Here is an 18,964-nt window from a genome sequence, read left to right as displayed (position 1 = left end):
CCTGTGGAGCCCCATCTGGACTAGCACAGCAGCTCTCTGTTGGTTCAGGATAATTGAGTGGTTTCCTGACTTGCCCTTGGAAAAGCATCTTTACTTGGATAATCCCTTCAGTTCTTGGATTGCATTTTAATTTGGTTTTCATTTGATTTTCATTTGATTTTCATGTTTTCTTTCTTTTTTTTTTATTTTTTGTACCTGTGGTGGGTCAACCCTGGCTGGATGCCAGGTGCCCACGAAAGCTGCTCTATCACTACCCCCTCCTCAACTGGACGGGAGAGAAAATGTAGTGAAAGGCTCATGGGTTGAGATAAGGACAGAGAGATCACTTGTCAATTACTGTCATGGGCAAAACAGATGGGGAAATTAGTTTAATTTTTACCAATCAAATCCAAATAGGATAATGAGAAATAAAGCCCAATCTTAAAAACACCTTCCCCCCACTCCTCTCTTTCCCAAGCTTAACCTTAATCGTAATTTTCTCCACCTCCTTCCCCTGAGCGGCACAGGGGGATGGGAAATGGTGGTTGCAGTCAGTTCATCACACGTTGTCTCTGCCGTTCCTTCCTCCTCAGTGGGAGAATAACTCGCACTCTTCCCCTGCTCCAGTGTAGGGTCCCTCCCATGGGAGAGTCCTCTGCGAACTTCTCCAATGTGGATCCTTCCCACCGGCTGCAGTTCTTCATGAACGGCTCCAGCGTGGATCCCTCCCACAGGGTGCAGTCCTTCAGGAACAGACTGCTCCAGCGTGAGTCCCCCACAGGGTCACAAGTCCTGCCAGCAAACCTGCTCCAGCGTGGGATCCTCTCTCCATGCATCCACAGGTCCTGCCAGGAGCCTGCTCCAGTGCCGGCTCTCCATGGGGTCACAGCCTCCTTTGGGCATCCCCCTGCTCTGGCCTGGTGTCCTCCCCGGGCTGTAGGTGGAGATCTGCTCCACCGTTAACCCCCATGGGCTGCAGGGCACAGCCTGCCTCACCATGGGCTGCACCATGGGCTGCAGGGGAATCTCTGCTCCGGTGCCTGGAGCACCTCCTCCCCCTCCTTCTTCACTGACCTTGGTGTCTGCAGAGTTACTTCTCTCATGTATTCTCACACCTCTCTCCAACTGCAATTGCTGTTGTGCAGCAACTTCTTTCCCCCTTCTTCAATATGTTATGTCAGAGGTGCTACCACCTTCGCTGATGGGCTCGGCCTTCCTTGGCCAGCAGCAGGTCCATCCTGGAGCCGGCTGACATTAGCTCTATTGGCATAGGAGAAGCTTCTAGCTGCTTCTCACAGAAGCCACCTCTGTAGCTCCCCTGATACCAAAACCTTGCCACGCAAACCCAATACAGTGCCTCCAAACTAAAAGCTACTGATAGGCAGTAGGTTTGTGTTTCTTGCTGTTGTTTTTAAAAAGGCTAAGTAAAATAATTTTGGTAGGTGATAAGTGCTTTACATATGTATATAATTTTGTTGGTCAGGTTGTCATTATCATAATATCCTTTTACTAGGGGTATGCATCATAGCTGAAATGTATGTGGAGTGTTTTGCTTAGTACAAACTGGATGTTGCATTTTACTATGTTTTGCATTGTAGTTGTTAACCTGTCTTCTGTTGATGTCAACAGCATTTGGTTTGTTAAGGCTTGGCTGTGGAATCAGCCTTGTTTAATACTTTTATTAGTGACGTTGGCATGAATCTTCAGATGATGTAGACTTGTGAGATAGCATCATTACAGAGAAGGCTTAGATTAATGTAGGAAGAAATGAGTTATCTTTATAACATTGAATAAAGAAATATATAGGGGTCATGTATACAACCAATAACAAGAATTTTTGCTAGAAACTTTTCAACTGTAGAAACCAAAAAGGAGAGACGCTTGAGTGCTTTGAAGGAAGAGAATGAGCTATTGTCGTGATATAGTCTTGAGTAAGGCAAGTGGAAGAAAAGAATATGTGAGGGGATGTGGTGGGCAATGTGTTGGCGAGGCCACCCTGGCAATGAGTGTGCACTCAGCTTAGCTATGACCGGGCACAGAATTGGGTGCTCACCACTCACAGTGGGAGTGATACAGCTGCTGTGTTAAAAAAGGAAGCAGCAAGACAGGCTGCTTGCCTCTTGTTTTGCTGCTGCAGGCTGATTCTGCAAAACCTACTGGAGACAGGAGTTGGAATGTGTTTCACTTAGACAGGGCTTCTGAGGTGCATCAGGTATTGGAGCTAAGCACTGACTCAGGAGATTTTCTATCTCCAGTATTTAAGTTGCTCCCAGCACTGTTAGAGTGAGTATTAATGGTTAACAGGCTGCTCCAGCAGGGCCAAAGCTGTTGCCTTTCTGTGTGTAACATAACATCTCTCTCAGTGGAAAGTGCTTGTTTCAGTATGTTTCAAGGGCAAGGTTGAAGAACACAAGTCCAAGCTATTTCAATGACGTTATGCAAGAACAATCAGTTTTCAGTAATATGTTGTCTGTGGAGCATGTTAGAAATACCATTTCTAATTTCCATGATCTCATTGCTTAGAAGGTGGTTTCCAGAGAATTAACAAGAAATGTACCTGTAATTTTGGGGCTTGATATGCAGTGCAGTGTTGTGATATCTTACAATGTGACCTATCTGGGCTTTATGTGTACACTGTAATACTTATGAGGAAACCTGGTATCTCTCTAAGGTTCCTGAAGTGTTGGAAATTTTATGTATCAGTGCCAAGAATGCCAGTAGACTTTTAAATGGTTACACGTTTTGACAATTTGAAATAGTATGGATAATTTTATTCTAGAATAAACACTGTAATGGGACATGAGCAGTGGATTAAATAGCAAGAGGTCATGTTTGATCACTTGGATGACAGCTTGAAGTGGGGGGAAGAGGAGGTATTATGCAAACCTATTGATGGAAACAAGCTCCTACAAAAGAAATGGAGATGACTGGAATGTGAGAAGGAGCCTGGATGTTACTTACCTCTTACAGTGTCTGTGGTTCATGCACAGAAGGGAAGGTTACTGAGGTGGCTGTTGAAAACAGGTGACAGTACAAGTGAGCAGGAGTGTTAAATGGTGTCTCTGTGAATTGCACTTAATTTTCTGTTCTACTCTTGGGTTCTTTCATGGTTGTGCTTGAAGTGATTGAAGATGTGGTACTTCTATTCTCCAGCACCACCACCTCTAAGCTACTGTCTAATTTAGGCAGAGAGCAAGAGGGAGGTGAGACATGTCTTAGTTCCAGTGCAGATCTACTTTCCAACACCTGTCCCAGCCTGTGGGCTTTTGCTCCCCAGGTGCTGCTTGAGAGCTTTGTGATGGGAGAATCTTACTTGAGCAAAGCCAGGTTGTTCAGGGATCTGCACACAGAAGGTGAAACTCACCTCCTCTCAATGACTCTAGTTCCAGTTTCTCCATAGCACAGAGCTATTGTTTTTGACACTGAGCATTGATGACTTGCATCTGCTTAGCTTTGCAAGCTTTCAAGTAGCATGCAGTACTCTGTCACATATTACCAAGTCTCTAGTAAATGCACTCCTGTCCTGACTGTACTTTATAATTTCAATTTAGCAGTCTTGAAAGCTGCTTTACTGTTCCTGAGTCATTGACAACCCTAGTGTGAAAGTATCCAAATTGCACACCTGTGTGTACTTCTGCATTTCCCAAAGAGTGACTCAGGCTTCTCTTTCAAACAGTACGATTAGTGTTTCTTTCAGGAAATACCAGTTTCCTCTGGTGTTTATTCCAGTCCTCTGCTTCTTTGGGTTGCAGATGCAGAAAAGTAAATAAAAGGGTTTGGCATGCTTTTATGCAGGAAGGAAAACTGTGAAACCTAAGACAGATTATTTGATAGATCAACCATGAGGTGGCAAATACATCAACCATGAACTGGCATATAGCTCTGACAGCTTCAGATAAATTCAGGCCAGCAGTATTGCCAGTGACTAATTTGTACTGCAATTAACAGGATTTGGGAGCAGCATTCTGGCCATGATGGGAGTACTGGAGATGTCAAGTGATTTGATTTTTTTTAAATTATTTTTTCAGATTTTTTTTCAGCTCCCATTTCTCTGTTTCCTTAAGCAAAACAGCTAAGCACCGCTGGTGCAGCAGACAGACATGGTTGCCACTCTTCTCACTACTCAAGGTACTAGCTCCTTGAATTACACCTGAGTTGGTCTCCATTACTGCTCTAGCACTTAGCTGTAGAGAACTGCTGTTGGATGAAGGAGAGAAGAGAGATCACTGCCCACTTTCCCTTTTCCTTGTGCTGTGAGCTTTGGCAGGGTTCTCTGGTAGGCGTGAAGGAAAGAGGAGCCAAAGGCACACAGTAGATGTGGTGCAGGGCAATGCTTGAGAAATGGTATCATCAGAGAGGTGCAAAACATTTGCTTTTGGATATATAACAAGTCATTGTTTGCTCCTGCCTGTATTTAGACCTGTACCCTATCTGCCATTAAGTCTTTGTCTTTGGAAAGCAGTGAGTCTTTGCACAAAGTATATTCACATATTATATCTAAAATAGGATGTGTTTTATATTATATTTTAGGTGCAGGGCTGAAGGTTCAAAAGTCTGTTCTTCAGGTACTCTTCCAGAAGGAGGTTCAGGAGGTGTTAGGCTTCCTCTTAAATGCAGAGAAGAAAGGCAGAGCCTGAGCCTCACTCGCAGAAGTCAGTAAAATATTGGAAGTCTGCTGGATTTCCCATCTGTACTTCCTTATCTGTATTTCAGTTTCTCATCCATTCTAATAAGTGCTATTTGGCTTAAGTTTATCTTTCAGAAAGACATCCAGACTTGCCTGAAGATATCAAGTGATGGAGAATTCACCACTTTTCTTAGTTAATTAATAGAAAGGAGTAGTTGATGAAAGACTGATTTATTCACTGGTTCAATTGCAGCTGGAGAATGTATTGCCTGTGGTTGATGTGAAAAAGCACTGCCTTTATTTCTGAAATGCAGCAATGCGGTAACTTGGTTTGGTCAATACTTGCATTCTAATAGCATCTACTCTAGAAGACAGACTAGCGTTCCTAATATATGGTAGTTACTTTTCTGGAGATATAAAGCAGACCGGTAAGTTGCATCTAGAATGTTTTTATATCAGCAGAGAAATAGGTAAACATCAGAGAAATTTGTTCTGAGCATGAGCCTGGAAAAAAAAAACCCTACTCTAACCCAAGAATCCTTAGCCTCATGGTATTAAGTTTATATAGGTAACCACAGCACATGGAGTGTGATTCATCAGATGTGTTCACCCTGGTATTCCAACCACAGGTAAAAGGAACTCTTGTTTATCACTTTGTATGCTATTAAATCTATTTTCATGAGCATGCAGTATCTTTGTGCTTCAGGATCAAGCTACTGGTTATATTTGTGAGTATTACTCTCATAGTGCTTGATTATAAAGTTTCCATTGCTTCTGCTTAAGTGTTTATTTTAAGAATGACTAGTATTTTTTTGTAACTTGCAGAGTACAGATGCCAATTCAAATGTGAGGAAAAGAATGAATGCCACAGTACAGTCCGAAGCTGATGGTGGGAGCCGAATTGACACAAGGCACAGCTCCATCCAGCCTCTCTCTGTAGCTCAGGGGTCTTCTGACATTACACCCCACTCCCTTTCTGCATCAAGTCCCAACCCTTTCACACGCATCAATGCATCAGAGACATTATCTTCTGCAAGAGCTACCCCTCCAGCTCCTCCTTCTACCCCAATTTTAACTGGATTTGTATCCCAGCATGCCACAGCTGGATCCCCTTCCATTCAGCACTTGCTTGGATCTAGACTGGAGCAGATTCAGACCACCACACCTAATACATTAGGAGCATCTGCAAAGCCATCTGCTATCACACCACCTGCTCCCCCTGCCTCGCACTCTGGCACGAGTAAGATAGACAAATATGCACGCATTTTATTTCCTGTTACCTTTGGAGCATTTAACATGGTCTACTGGGTGGTGTATCTATCCAAGGATACCATGGAAAAATCGGAAAGTCTAATGTAGTTTTGCTGCTATGTAGTAGTTCCTAAATTATACTCACATTTGATGCAGAGTTTCTTCTTTTGAAACTGTTTAAAAAGGTCAATAATTCTTATTTATAAAAGCTGTGTGCTACTTTCCCATTGTAAAGGCTGGAGTTATTGGGGATAATTAGTTAACTCCTACCAGAGTAATAGGTAACAGATTTGTCTTCCTCCCTTCAGCTAGCAGTGAACCATCAGTCTCTTCAGACAGGCTTGCCTTTGGGAGGAACACGCACCCAAAACAAATCAAAGGCAGAGGTGCATAGCTGTGCAGTGGAACACATCTTGACTGCTAGGAATATGCATGTTGATTATTACAGATCCCTGAGGCATGCAGCACTGCTGTCTGGACACAGCATTGCATTCTTGGAGTGCGAGGTCCATGTCCTGAATATTTTGACAGTGCTTGATAGAAAATGACTTTCCCTGCTAGATTAAAATTGGCAGAATGAGGGGAAGAAAATGAATGGAAAAAGCAAAGAGAGTCCAGCCTGGGAGAGTGCAACTCCAGAAAAGTTATGCAAAGGAGTTGTAGAGCTCCATATATTTTTACTAGGCATTATTTTGCGTTGCAACCTTGGAAATTCTCACTCCAAAATAAGAATGAGTGAGCCTTGTAAAATCTGGAATCTGATGTAATTCTCAAAATTGGAGTTTTTTGTTTGGTAAGGTGATCTTAAATGTGTGATTTTTCTTTGACTTTGCTGACCAGCTTGAGTGGATTTATTCCTTAATTACATCTGTTGTGGTAGATGAGGACCAGGCTCACAATATTCGATTTTTTTGTTCTTTCAATTCTTTGTTCTTTCCTTGGATGCTCTGGGGTTTGTTTATATTTTTGTCCATATTTTTCAGTCACACTATCTGATTTCCTTTGAACACATATTTCCCCCCCCCCCCCCCCCCGCCTTTATAGACTGAGTTTTAAAAGTGGCTTAAAATTAAGCAAAACAAATTTTTCCTGTGCTTTGATGAGCATGGCTATGGCACATCTTTGAGTGAATGAGAGACACTCTTTTGTGAAGGAATGCTGTGACATAACTAAGAGAACAAAGTTTCTAGGTGGAGCCTCGGGGAAAAAAAGTTTATACTTCATTTGTTTCTCTTAAACTATGGCATAGATAGGTACTTTTCTTAGTGGCTCAAATTGCACTATGCAAGCAGGCAACTTTAATAAAGAATTGAATAGTTTAAACCTGATAGAAATCTTGATCAGAAATGTTCTTTTCACCAGAATGGGTGGAAGATATGCTGGCATTAAATCTAAAAACGTTTGTACAGGTCCATCTGGCTAGGCAAATGGTTAGCATTTCTGTGCAGGTGACAAGTTAAAATCAAAGGCCAAATTCTCAGCTGTGATCTGGCTGTGCCTTTAAAGGGCCTGGACTAATAGTTAGCTTCAGTTGGTTGGAATAGCAGATTGGTAACTGTTGTCAAGGTTTTATGTTGGTAGGCAGATCAGGTGAGTGTTGAGTGTTTCTGTGCCCAGGTATGATTGAGGACATGCATGAGACTGCCCTTGACTATGTTGGGACAAGAATCAGAGTCAAGAAGACCCGTAATAGTGAAACTGTGACTGTATCTCTGTGCTTCTTTCTGTCTTTGCAATCCTTTTAGCCAGTTCATGGCTGTGAATCTGACCTTTAACTTATGGGACCTGGGAGACTGCAAAAGATGTGTATTTTCAAGAGATGTAGTATGGATCCCAGGCTGCTATTTCATGTGCAGCATTGGACTGTCGATGATAGAATGCACAGGATGTGGGAATGTCTTACGTGACTTTCTTATGATGTAGTGATATAAACAGTTACTTGCTCTTTTTTTACTTTAAGTGATGCTCTCAGAAGGCCAGGTATGGTCCTTTCCTTTTTCTCTTTTACATGTAGAAGTCATCTGAGATTACAACACTCCTTAGGAAACCATTCCGTGTGCCATAGCACAGAATTGAAAATGAAGCACCCATGCAAGATGTCTAGCTGCAGTAGTTTTCATCTTTGGATGTATCTCTAGTTGCTGTAGCTGTTTCTTCCCTCATTTGGTCACATTATTGCAGATTGTCAGAATAGAAGATAGTATACAAGAAGTTGTTTATTTATTTTGTTAAGCCAGAAGAAACAAGGCTAATCCTCTGACAATTATTGATCAAAATTGCAAAGTATTTCTAGTGTGAAGAACAATCGCCTTCTGTGTTGAGAACCTAGTGTTTGTGCCAGAAGTTACTGCAGTTACTCTTTGCTTTCCTCTATGATGAAAGGCAAGGATGTTTTCTCTCAGGCAGAGCTTTAAATGATTCACTAGAAACAGCTGTCTCTTCCTTCCACCCATCCCCATATACTGATTGTTTAATCAGCTTTGTTCAGTAGGATCGACACTGGTTCAGGCTATTTGACTGTGATCAATCTTAAGTGTGCTACTTGGATTCATTTGTAGTTCCTGTTTCATTTTAAAGACTTATGAGGGGGGAAAAAAGGATTGCAAAAATTAATAGATTCCAAATATTTATTTCTATTCCATTTTGGAAGAAATTTCTAATGATACCACAGGAAAAAAAATTTAATTTATCAGTGTATTTCTGAAATACCTTCCAACACTTGCATGCCTATGTTCAAAATGAGATACAAAAAAAAATTATCTCATTATGAGTCTAGGACTAATTTATTGTACTGTGCTACATTTTTGTGTTACAGCATATGAAGAAATTACTATAACCAGCTTTCCAAACTACCTATGGACAATGTAAATAGGAATTTATTGTTAACAGTGGTTCTTCATTATATTTAATCTCCTTGTAGAGTGATCAGAAACAGTAAAGAGCCTGCAGTATACTCAGTAATACTGGCAGGTTCTGAATACTGTGTAATTCAGAAGACAAACAAAAGCAGGAATATGCTAAATATAGCAGCCCAAATGTTCAACACTGCTAACTAAAATCCGAAGGGACAGTGTTGTAGATGTAATTTCAGTGACCAAATGGCTTATTAGAGATGGGTTTGAGTGAGATGAACTCTACAGGAGCTATTTTTATTTTTTTTTTCCTATTGGCTTTGTTGAACAATCTTTTTTGACAGTACCATAGTGAGTTAAAACTAACCAAACACTTCAGATAAGTCATCTCTGTCAACAGGAAATGAAACTGGATAGAAAGCCAAAAAATCTTACCAGAAAACAGAGATAGATCTCCAATGACTGCTGTTTCCTCGGAGACATTGTTACCAACAGCAAAACTCCCACAGACTGCAGTGATGCAGCCCCAACCACTAAAGCAGTCATTTGAGAAAATCAGTTAAAAACTCAGTTCAGGAAGACTGTCTTCACAGAAACTGAAGTGTTATAGTCAGTTGTGAGCTGGGTCAAATTTCTATCAGCCCAATATTAACAGGTTTCACTGCAATTGTGAAAATAATGAAGCCAAGCAAGGTGGGAAACCTAGACCCCGCCCCTCCATGGTGACCTGAGCTCTTAGAATTCACCAGCGGAACTGGAGTTTTTTTCTCCTCCTATAAAATGGACTCATCTCTATCAAATGGATGCCTGTGGCACACTTCTTCTCCCATGTGTCTTTTAAATAAAAAACCCTAGACTTTGGAAACTGTTTAGTCATCCACTCTACATTACCCTGTGATCAGGCAAGTAAACCGTATGATAATTGAATGAAAGAGGTAAATAATTTAATAAGGAAAGTGATTAAAGCTTTTCTGTTAATGGGAGCTAAAAGTTATTGATTACAGAGTGTTTAAGCATAGCCTTTGTCATTTCATCCTTTCATCATTCAGGATGGATCTTGCAAAAAATTGGGGAAACCAAGTAACTGTATTTAATAGGATTTAACCTGTATTTCTACAGAAAAGTGAATGAACTCAGCTTTTCAATATGCAGAGGATTCTGTCTCCTTTCACTTTCTTGCATACCTCCTGTATGTCATTTGGCCTCAATGTACCTTAGGCTGTAGTGCAGTGTCTGTGTGCCGTGTGAGAACATCAGAGTATACAGTGTATATTTATTCTGTTTATCCAAAGCCTAACATTCCCATCTCCCTTGTGCTATTGGAAGTGGAGGGAAGATCAGATGGAAGAAATGACCACACAGGTTGTGTAAGAGACATGTATTGGCCACCTGGGACATTTTCCCATAGGTGTTACAGGAGATTTCCTAGGAGAATCTTTCTCAGTGTGAGAAGCTGGAACATGGTTTCTGCTGTAGCACACTCTTCCTCCAAATCCCAAAAGTGTCCAAGAGATCTATTTAGAAAGCAGTGTAGATCACAGACTTTGCACATTGGGCTCCAGAACGTTTGCTTGACGCAAAAGATTTAGGTGGAAAGAAATTTTGGTGAGTCTTTCCTTGTCTTTTTGGGACTTGCCAATAGGTCTTGACTGCACTAAAGCAGGTAGGTGTTGTGTGGCTAGCACTGCTGTGAACTGCAATACAGACAGCTGACAGAAATTTGCCCTTGGGTTTTATTTAATCCTAACATTGAATAACAGATTAGGAAGATGGCGCCTGTAGTGTTGAGAAGTCTAGGTGAAGTATAAAGTTTACTGATGATATGGATAAAGCCAAGGGTGATCAAAGTTGTAGAAGTATTACAGAACTGCAGAACTATGTGGCAGTAAATTTGCAGCAGGTCAGTAGGAAATGGGGAGAATATGAGGTGCTTCGCTTCATAGTCTGACAAGAGCAATGCAGCATAACGTTGGAGGAGCAAAACTCTTTAAATAAAACTTCTTAGTGAAAATCCACAGGGTAAATAGCCTTATGGAGGTCAGTATTAACCCCCCTTTCCCCCAACCCCAAAAAACGAGGAAAAAATCCAGGAAAAAAGAAACCAGTTAAGTGACAATAGCATCTTTTCTTCCTAAGTATATTTTTAATTTTTTCACATTCTTATATTTCTTTTACTGTGTGATTCCAAGGTAAGTTACTTACATTTATAATGTAAGGACCTGTATTAGTATCCACTGAAATAAATATGTGTTTTTCAGTGACTTCGCTGCACTTTAAATAGGAGGTTTACTGGAAGGAAAAACGCACCATTTTGAAAGAGTCTGATATGTGTTAATTTGTACAGTCTTCATTTGTAGGTCTCTCCTCAGAGTCAAGATGAAGCTTTTTTGGAGAATATGAGTGTTGAGCAGTTTCAGCATGTTCTGAGTAAATCAGACTCTGAAAGTAAGTTTTTGCCACATCCCAAGCAAGTGAGAGTAGTGTGAAGTACAGAGCACTCTGAAAAGATCTCTCTTTGCTAATGTTATGTACTGTGTTCTTAACTGGAGGGAATGAAAAATGCAATTATTGTAAAACTGGTAGAATTTGTAAAACATTTGATATTTTCACATGAATTAGACAATATGGTAGGTATTTGTTTCAGAATTGACTAGTGTTGCCTTCTAGTCCATAACTTAGTGCATCTACACATACCTCTTAGACTTTCTTACGCTTTTTATATTATTCCACTAGAAAGGACTTAAAAGCAAACCAGTTACTATCCACTGCAGTTCACTACATTTTTTTGGTCATAATTTCTACTTTCGTTTTCTTGTGCAAGAGAAGTTGATGGCTTCTTTAAAATAAAAATAACAGCAGCAAGAGTAAAAAGCCTTGGAGATTCCCTTTTTAGAAAACCATCCAAACTCCCATCAATTATTGAATGCTCTTTTTAAATAATAGCATAGTTTTAGCATTTAAAAATACTAACGTGATCGCAGCCTGGATACATATATATGTGTATCCATCCAAATAATGTGAATTCCCTGAATTGTAAGGGAGACAGGCTCAAGATGCACTTGCAAGCAGTCTTGTTTTGAAAGAGTACCTTTCTGGATGGAAAGCACTGTCTGAGGTAGGTATTTTTTTTTTTTTTTGTCATCTTCATATCTCTATTTTCAAGAAAAAGATCCCAAGGGAAAATACAGTATTACTGAATTAACCCTCAGCTGGCACAGAGTTCTGGGTTATTTCCTGCTGTTGGTCTTGCTCTTGTTGATCTCCTTCAACATTTGCTGTGTGTTTTTGTGACTGTTGTATCCATGTTGCTATTAACTGACATAATACTCTGTGAATGATCTAATAGCATAAAGAAGCATTTAAAGAAATAATCATTATTTGTGAATATCTTTTCATCCTTGGAAAAAACTTAACTGGAGGTTGGTAGAAGAAGCAGGTGACAGTATGAAGCACTCAGCTGGACTTCTGAGCTCAATGCATTGCAAAATTTAGTTGAGTGCTGCTTTGTCATGCCTCATCATCTTGTGCTGGTGGCTCATCTCCATGGTAAGTAAAGATGCACAAGGATGGAGGACTCGAAGTCAAGAATATGTACAAGTATTTCTTCAAAGTGCTTTCAAAGTATGAGATAGTTAACCTTGCTACTAACAGTAACTTCACAGTGCTTTACATTCTTGAAAAATCTCCTGTTCTGCTATAATGTACCAGGTCGTCAAATGAATAATAACATACTTTTCATAAATAGATGATTCTGTATGTACATACATTTAATTTTGTGTTAATTTGTGGCAACATTCTCTGGCACCAGACCGATGGTGGAGATTTGAGGAATTTCAGATAACCAGAGTTGTAGACTCTTGTAGAATTATATGAAAATACCATTTTGCTTCATTGATGCATGCCTTTGCAGATCAGTACCAGCAGCACATTCATAGTGGAAATGAATCCACTTTTGCAAAATCCTGGCCTTGAGTATTTAACCCATATTTGAAGGGCTCATGAAGCATATTGGGCAGGTCAGGACTCACGGCATGTTTGCTCTAAAGGGCTTCTGGATTGGAGCTGGTTTATGTCCTGCCATCCTCTGAAGCAGTCTGCACCAGACAGTCCACAAACAGAATCCATGTTCTTTGTTTGGTGTGGGTTTGTTTTGGTTTTGGGTTTTTTTTTTTTAAGATCATAATTACTCCACCATAAAACTGTGTTACTGCTGAACGTCGTGCTCCCACCTTCCTCCTTGCTGTCTTGCTTTGTGTGGGGAGAGTGAGCTGGCTGAAATAACTTGTCTAGCTAAAAATCAAGTTTGCCTTTCGGCTGGTGAGTAGCCAGCGGGATCAGTTCTCTGATCTGGCTCCCTGTCTTAGTGCTGGTACAAAGGAAGTGATGAGGAGGCTGGGATTGATGTTTTGAGCTGGGTTAAATCTAGTGTGAAACCACAGCCTGAGGATTCTTGCCCTGCCTTCACTGGCATTAAAACAGAGGCGCTCTCTTTTTTTGAACATCAGGTGCCCTCTGTAGTAATTTTTCCTCCACAAAGGTGATCTTGTGAATTACATCAATGACAAGTAATGCAGAAGAAAATATAAGCAGGCCAGAATTTATGAAAGAGCCCAAATCAATAAAGTTATTTGAAGAGAGAGAAAAGGAAGAGAAGGGAAAACATGAGTAAGGATGAAAAATTTTGTTTCTTGCTACCAAGCAGTTATTTTAAGATATGTCCTATTAGAGGTACTAGAACAGCATCTGGCAGGAAACAGCCTAGAAATAATTATTTCTTCATTATAAGTATAATGAGAAAGTAATAAAGAAAATAGGTTGCTAATGTCCTCTTAGAAACATTTGTGTTCCATTGAAGTTGTTTTCATTAAAAAAAAAAGGGTATTTTCATCGTCAGCCGGGAAGAATTAGGAGACAGAATGAATGGTAAGGGAAAAAGATTGAGTTTTATTAAGTATTACTGTTTCCCTCTGTTTGCTGAGCATTTCTCAAGCAAAAATGTAAACTAACATTTTTTTAATCTTTCTGGGACACCATATATTTAATTTTCAGTAATGAAGCACTTTGTAACTTTTAGCATTTAACTTGCTTTATGTTTAAGAGACTGAATACAGAGATTGCTGCCTCTGATTTAATTCAGTTTTATAGAAGGAGAGGGGTAAAAAAAAAAAGGAAAAACCGTTACAGCCAGTTTTTGGAAGTATCATGCCTTCCTACTAAATCTGAAGACTTCATTCCTGTACCTGAATTCATGGGAGCTTTTTAGTGCTGAGCATTTCTGATAATCTGGTCAGTACTACAGCTTGTGGGCTGCGGCTGCATTTAAAGTAGACGTGTCTGAAAATGTACATCCACAACCTTGGCACTTGCACAGCGTGGATCCTGTGAAAGGCAGAGATGTGTTTGTAACCCACCGTATGGGTGCATGAGAGCTGTTATGTTGCTGATGTGGGAGAAGGTAGGAATCTATGGTCAGAAATAGAGGGGAGGAAGGAGAGTGAGACTGCCTCTTCCAGGGATGGCGCAGATTTTATATTGGATTAAGCCACCCACAAAAATGCCCCCTGAACTCTTTTCCAAGTAGGCAGCTCAGGCACCAGTGGAGTGCAATGTGGAATTCAACACCAACTGTGAATCCTGCCTGAGGATCAGCACAGTTAATCTGTCTTAAGGTTTCTGATGCCGTGACTAGAAGACTGGAAAGATGTGAGCTAGCTGCTGCTGCCAGCTGGGATGCATTCACATTGCTGTGCATCCAAGCAGTACTGTGGGGCAGCAGGGTCCTTGGGGCACTGAGGGTGGGATGGAAAATCCTTTCTTGGGGTACAAAATAGGGCAGACTGAAACTGAAGAAATCTCTCCCTTCAGCTCAGCACTGCTGATACTCACTGTAACAGCATCGAACATCCCAAAGGAGGGCCAAAGTGTATTGCAGTCTTTCCTTCTTGCATATCTGCTAAACGTTCTGATATGGAGAGTGGTGGGAGTGACCCATACATGTATGGTAATAAAACAGACCATGCTTAGTGCTGTTGCCTGGTAAGTACCCACAGTCTCATGTCAGCAGTTTGTGGGCCTTCCCAGAAGCAGAACTGCATTGCTGATTTTTTTTTTGCGGGTATAGTTATTATTCCCCTGCCATTTCTCTTGTAGATTAAACATTGGAAAAGGGTTTTTCTCTTTGATGATCATTTCTCCATTTTGTTGTGTATTCGTCAAGAAGAAAGTCAAACTGAATTTTTCTCTAGTTTTATTTTTTTTAAAAAAAAATTATTTCCTCACCTGCACACAGGTGCACACACAAGTGGTTTCTTCAACTGCACACACAAGCTCTGTTTCAAACTTTGGGAAGGTTACAAACACTTCTAAGCCAACTTCAGGAGAATCTCTATTAAAAAAGACAGCTTTTGTTTTCAAATAAAATCTCTCATTTGGAGAGTATTTAGTTACAACTTTTTAAATGAGCTGAAGTTTATCAAAATATTTATACCGAAAATGTGAATTTTATTTGTAGCCATTTCACTTAGGAAGGTAAGACACAATGAATGTATGTGGGTCTTCTGTTAAGCTCGTTAATATATGTCATGGTGGGAAAGATGCTTTGCCATGTCCATGTGATTCGTTAGCCATTTCAAAAATACATGGATTGTACCTTTTTCTTTGGAGAATGTGAAGATCATACATAAACAGAAGGTGGGAGAATTTTGTAGAGGGATTTAAAAAGGCTACTTCTCACTCTTTATCTGGATATCATATGCATAAATATAGTGAAATATGGTAAGAGAAGATAATGTGAGTAAAAGAAAAAGACCTATCTTTGATCTTCATGTTCTCAATTGCTCTTCTTAAGTATACAGGTTAACAGCTTCCCTGTACACTTCCAAGTTTTCACTCTGCTGTGCCATGGGGAAGTGCAGAAGGCAATGCCTTTTCAAACAAGATGTAGGAATATTTGGGTTCAGTTTATCAGTCCAGTCAGGAGGGCACTTGGTCAGTGCTGGCATTGCTGAGTTAGGAACATGGTTTTGTAGGTCTAAATTTAGTCCTGATGGAGCAGTCTGTTCAGCAGGAGAAGGTATCAGCTCTGGGTAAGAACAGCTGAGGCTGGAGACCATTAGGCATTTTGCTGAGGTAAGACGTGAGTTGAATTAGGCTTAAGAGCTGCTCATTAGCTATTTAAAACCCCCTAAGTGTACAATCTAAAAACATGCTTCAGTGTGACCTGCTACTTTTGCACTGACTTGATTCGTTCAGGACCTATCCCTGGCTTTGCTCCCCTGCCTCCCAGCTGAGGTGGGGGCAGCAGCTGCTGGGCCGGTGTGGGATTCGCATGGAGTACTGAAGCAGTGATGTTTAAAGATTGTTATGTGGGATTGTTATGTGTGTTAGTGCAGTGGCATAGAGCACTTTGGATGCTTGAAATACAAGTTAGTTGTAGAGCAAACAAAAGATTTTCTGGTTTCTAGATTTTCTAGATGAGTACTAGCACTGCCAGCCAGCTTGTGCTGTGTGCTGCTCTGGCAAGGGCCGTTTGACTTGGATGTACGTGAAGAGTGTTGCTTCACTAGCCACTGTACAGAGCAGCAACAGTATTTTAAAAGCCTGACTGCAGATACAGTATTTACTTGCTGGTAATAAGTAAATAAGCCCCCTAATAGTTGCCTCAAGCTTCTGTTTCTCCTCACCTACCACCCTTGCACTCTACCAATCTTGCCAGTTTGGATATTCCAAATTGCTGAGGCACTTATGTGAGCTGTTAAAATCTGTCCATCTAACAAATGATGTGGAACATCCTTTCTCTTGCTCCCTCGACTCTCAGTGGTCAGAGAGGCAGGCTGGGAGATACCAACTTCTGTGCTAATTCAAAGTGTAATAGCTGTACCACCTGAGGAACCAAAAGAAAAAGGGAATTTCTGTGTGATGTGCAGCAGCTGCTATAACTGGGTGGTTTTAAGCTGAAAAAGGTAAAAAGTAAGAAGATGATATTTACTGATATTTTAATTAACTGTAAGCTTTTATTTTCCTGTGAAGCCCTGTCCATTGGAACCAAAGCATTTGGGTTTAAGCTTAGACATTGTAAGGAATACTCCCAGTGAAAAACAGGAATATGTTTTCTGTAAAAGTCTTAGCATGCAGAAAATGCACGCTAAAGCAGCATAGTAGAAATGATTCTTTAACACCTTCTTAGGATAGTCCTAAATCCCCTAAATTCTCTGTCAGTAATTTACTACTTCTGCAATATGTGACTGTCCTAGATGCATGTTGCGAGAGTTTCTGTGCCATGCCAAATTCTGATGTTTATCCCTTTGTATTGACTCATACATGGGGAAAAACTGAAAGTAAATCAAAGCAAGGGAAGCCTTGGAGTTGAATTCTTTTACACTATTCTTCGTGCACATTTTTGTTGCCTGGAACAATGTGGCTGGGAGGATTGGAAGAATCGGAGGTTAACTAAATTATTCAAGTGCATATATTCAATGCTGGTCACCTGACTATACTAACAAACTTAAAAGGTGGTTTGATAGCTGTCAACTTGTTTTGCTATTGTGCAGCTTAACTGTTACCTTCCTGTATTATGAACATCTATGTATTTGGAAAATAAATCCATCTTGCAAGAAAGATTGTGCAAAAAATTGTTCCTATGATACTCCAGTGTATATTGCTGATGTCAAATAAAATACAATTGTGAGAGTTCTTAAACAGTTGTCTTTCTAATTGTGGCCTGCAGCAGAAAAAGGGAGTAAACTTCTTTGATATGGATCATCCTGCAGATATTGCTGTAACACTGATGTTAGCCAAATGATTCTATCAACCTGATGCTTTATATGTGAACAGATAAAGGGATGGGTTTCATCAGCAATATGATGAATGATAATCTGTGGTATAATTTGTTAAGATGGCACATTGTCAAGATGTGTCTCACTATGTTAACAAGCTAAAAGCTAAATAAATTACCATGCCCCTCTCATAGCACCAAAAACAAATAATACACATACTGGCAGTGCCCATTTTATTCCCTTTTTTTTTTTTTTTTTTAAATTCCTGTGAGGTAATTGGACAGCACTTACTCCTTGCCTTACATGCCAAGAGGCCAGTTGTCAGCTGCTCTACTTCTTTATATGACCTAAAGTGATTTTCTAATAGTCTGTGCTTGGGCCTGGTAAAGCTTCCCTGTATTAAAAGGAATAGACTTGCAAAAACTGTGTTTCAGTAAGGATGAAAAATACCTAGCAATAAACATGTGTAGAGAGAGATGTATGGAGAAATCACTGCAGTATGCAAGGTTGCTTGTGCAAGACAGGGAGCGGGGCATCCTCATTTCTTTTGCCGGTGTGGCCAGGACCATCAAATGTTTTTGCAGGCTGAGACAGGAGCTGTCAGAATGGCTTACAGCACTGCAAAGTGCTGTAATTGCTGCTTGCTTCGGGCACAGATGTTGATGCCAAGAAATCTGCTGTGTTTGACAACCACAGTTAGTTCATAGATTTGGGAGACTCTACATCCCTTTCTCCTGGCTTCTGTGGCTGTATTTTTTAAGCCTGATACACAAATCTGTCATATGTGCTGCTGCTGCCACTTAATGCTGTATGGCATGATGTCCCAGGTTTTATTAATGCCACTTGTATTGATTAGGCAGGGAATTCTGCTGTTAGGCTACAGATGAGGCCTGTTTAGCATCGAAGGAAAGTTCTCATTGCCTTCAGTGGATGCTGGGATCAGGTTTTATGCAAGTCAGAACTCTGGTGGCTGGTGATGTAAGGGGAATTCAGTCTGCAGGCTGAAAGCAATTAGGAACTTTGCTGTGAGCTGGTGCAAAGCACCTCCTAAATTAATTTTTTATACCTCTTCATGTACTTGGGTGTGGCTAGTATTTCTTGAGATCTTAGGATCTGTTCCTGGTAATTAGGAGCATAAGACTTCTGTTATATGTGTATTTTCAGTCTGAGTTGAAGGGAGTTGAGCCTGGGTTTGTGGTCTGAGTGGTCTCACTGTGGGCCCCTGAAAAATCTGAGATTGAGCTGGGAATAGGTGCTCTTGATTCTCATTAAAATGTTCTACTTTTGTATGTAGTGCTTAGTACTTCTCATAAGAGAAAAGCCAGAACTGAGGATGACTCAGTTGGGGAAGCCATGTTCTGGCTCTTTGCCTGCCACTATCTTCTGCCCTTTTCCTCCTTCCTTTCTGCAGGGCTTGGTCTCACAGATGTATTCTGGGATGCTCTGTTGGAATGGTCCTGGAGAAGTGACGGGTACGTATG

At 40.5% G+C, this 18,964-nt stretch overlaps 1 protein-coding gene across 1 annotated transcript in view; it reads left to right on the top strand.

The window, feature by feature from the left end:
• GABRA4 (gamma-aminobutyric acid type A receptor subunit alpha4) overlaps nt 1–17,406 on the top strand; it is a 49,359-nt gene extending 31,953 nt beyond the window's left edge. Inside the window, exon 9 of the mRNA XM_074822445.1 lies at nt 5,432–17,406. Coding sequence (XP_074678546.1) covers nt 5,432–5,965 — 534 coding nt within the window. The 3' untranslated portion in view covers nt 5,966–17,406. The remainder of the gene's footprint in view (nt 1–5,431) is intronic.
• The last annotated feature ends 1,558 nt before the right edge of the window (nt 17,407–18,964 follow it).

This window comes from Strix aluco, chromosome 4, assembly GCF_031877795.1.
Source record: "Strix aluco isolate bStrAlu1 chromosome 4, bStrAlu1.hap1, whole genome shotgun sequence".
NCBI classification, from domain to species: domain Eukaryota; kingdom Metazoa; phylum Chordata; class Aves; order Strigiformes; family Strigidae; genus Strix; species Strix aluco.
Note: the sequence above shows the minus strand (reverse complement) of the source record. Positions and strands in the feature narration are given on the sequence as shown.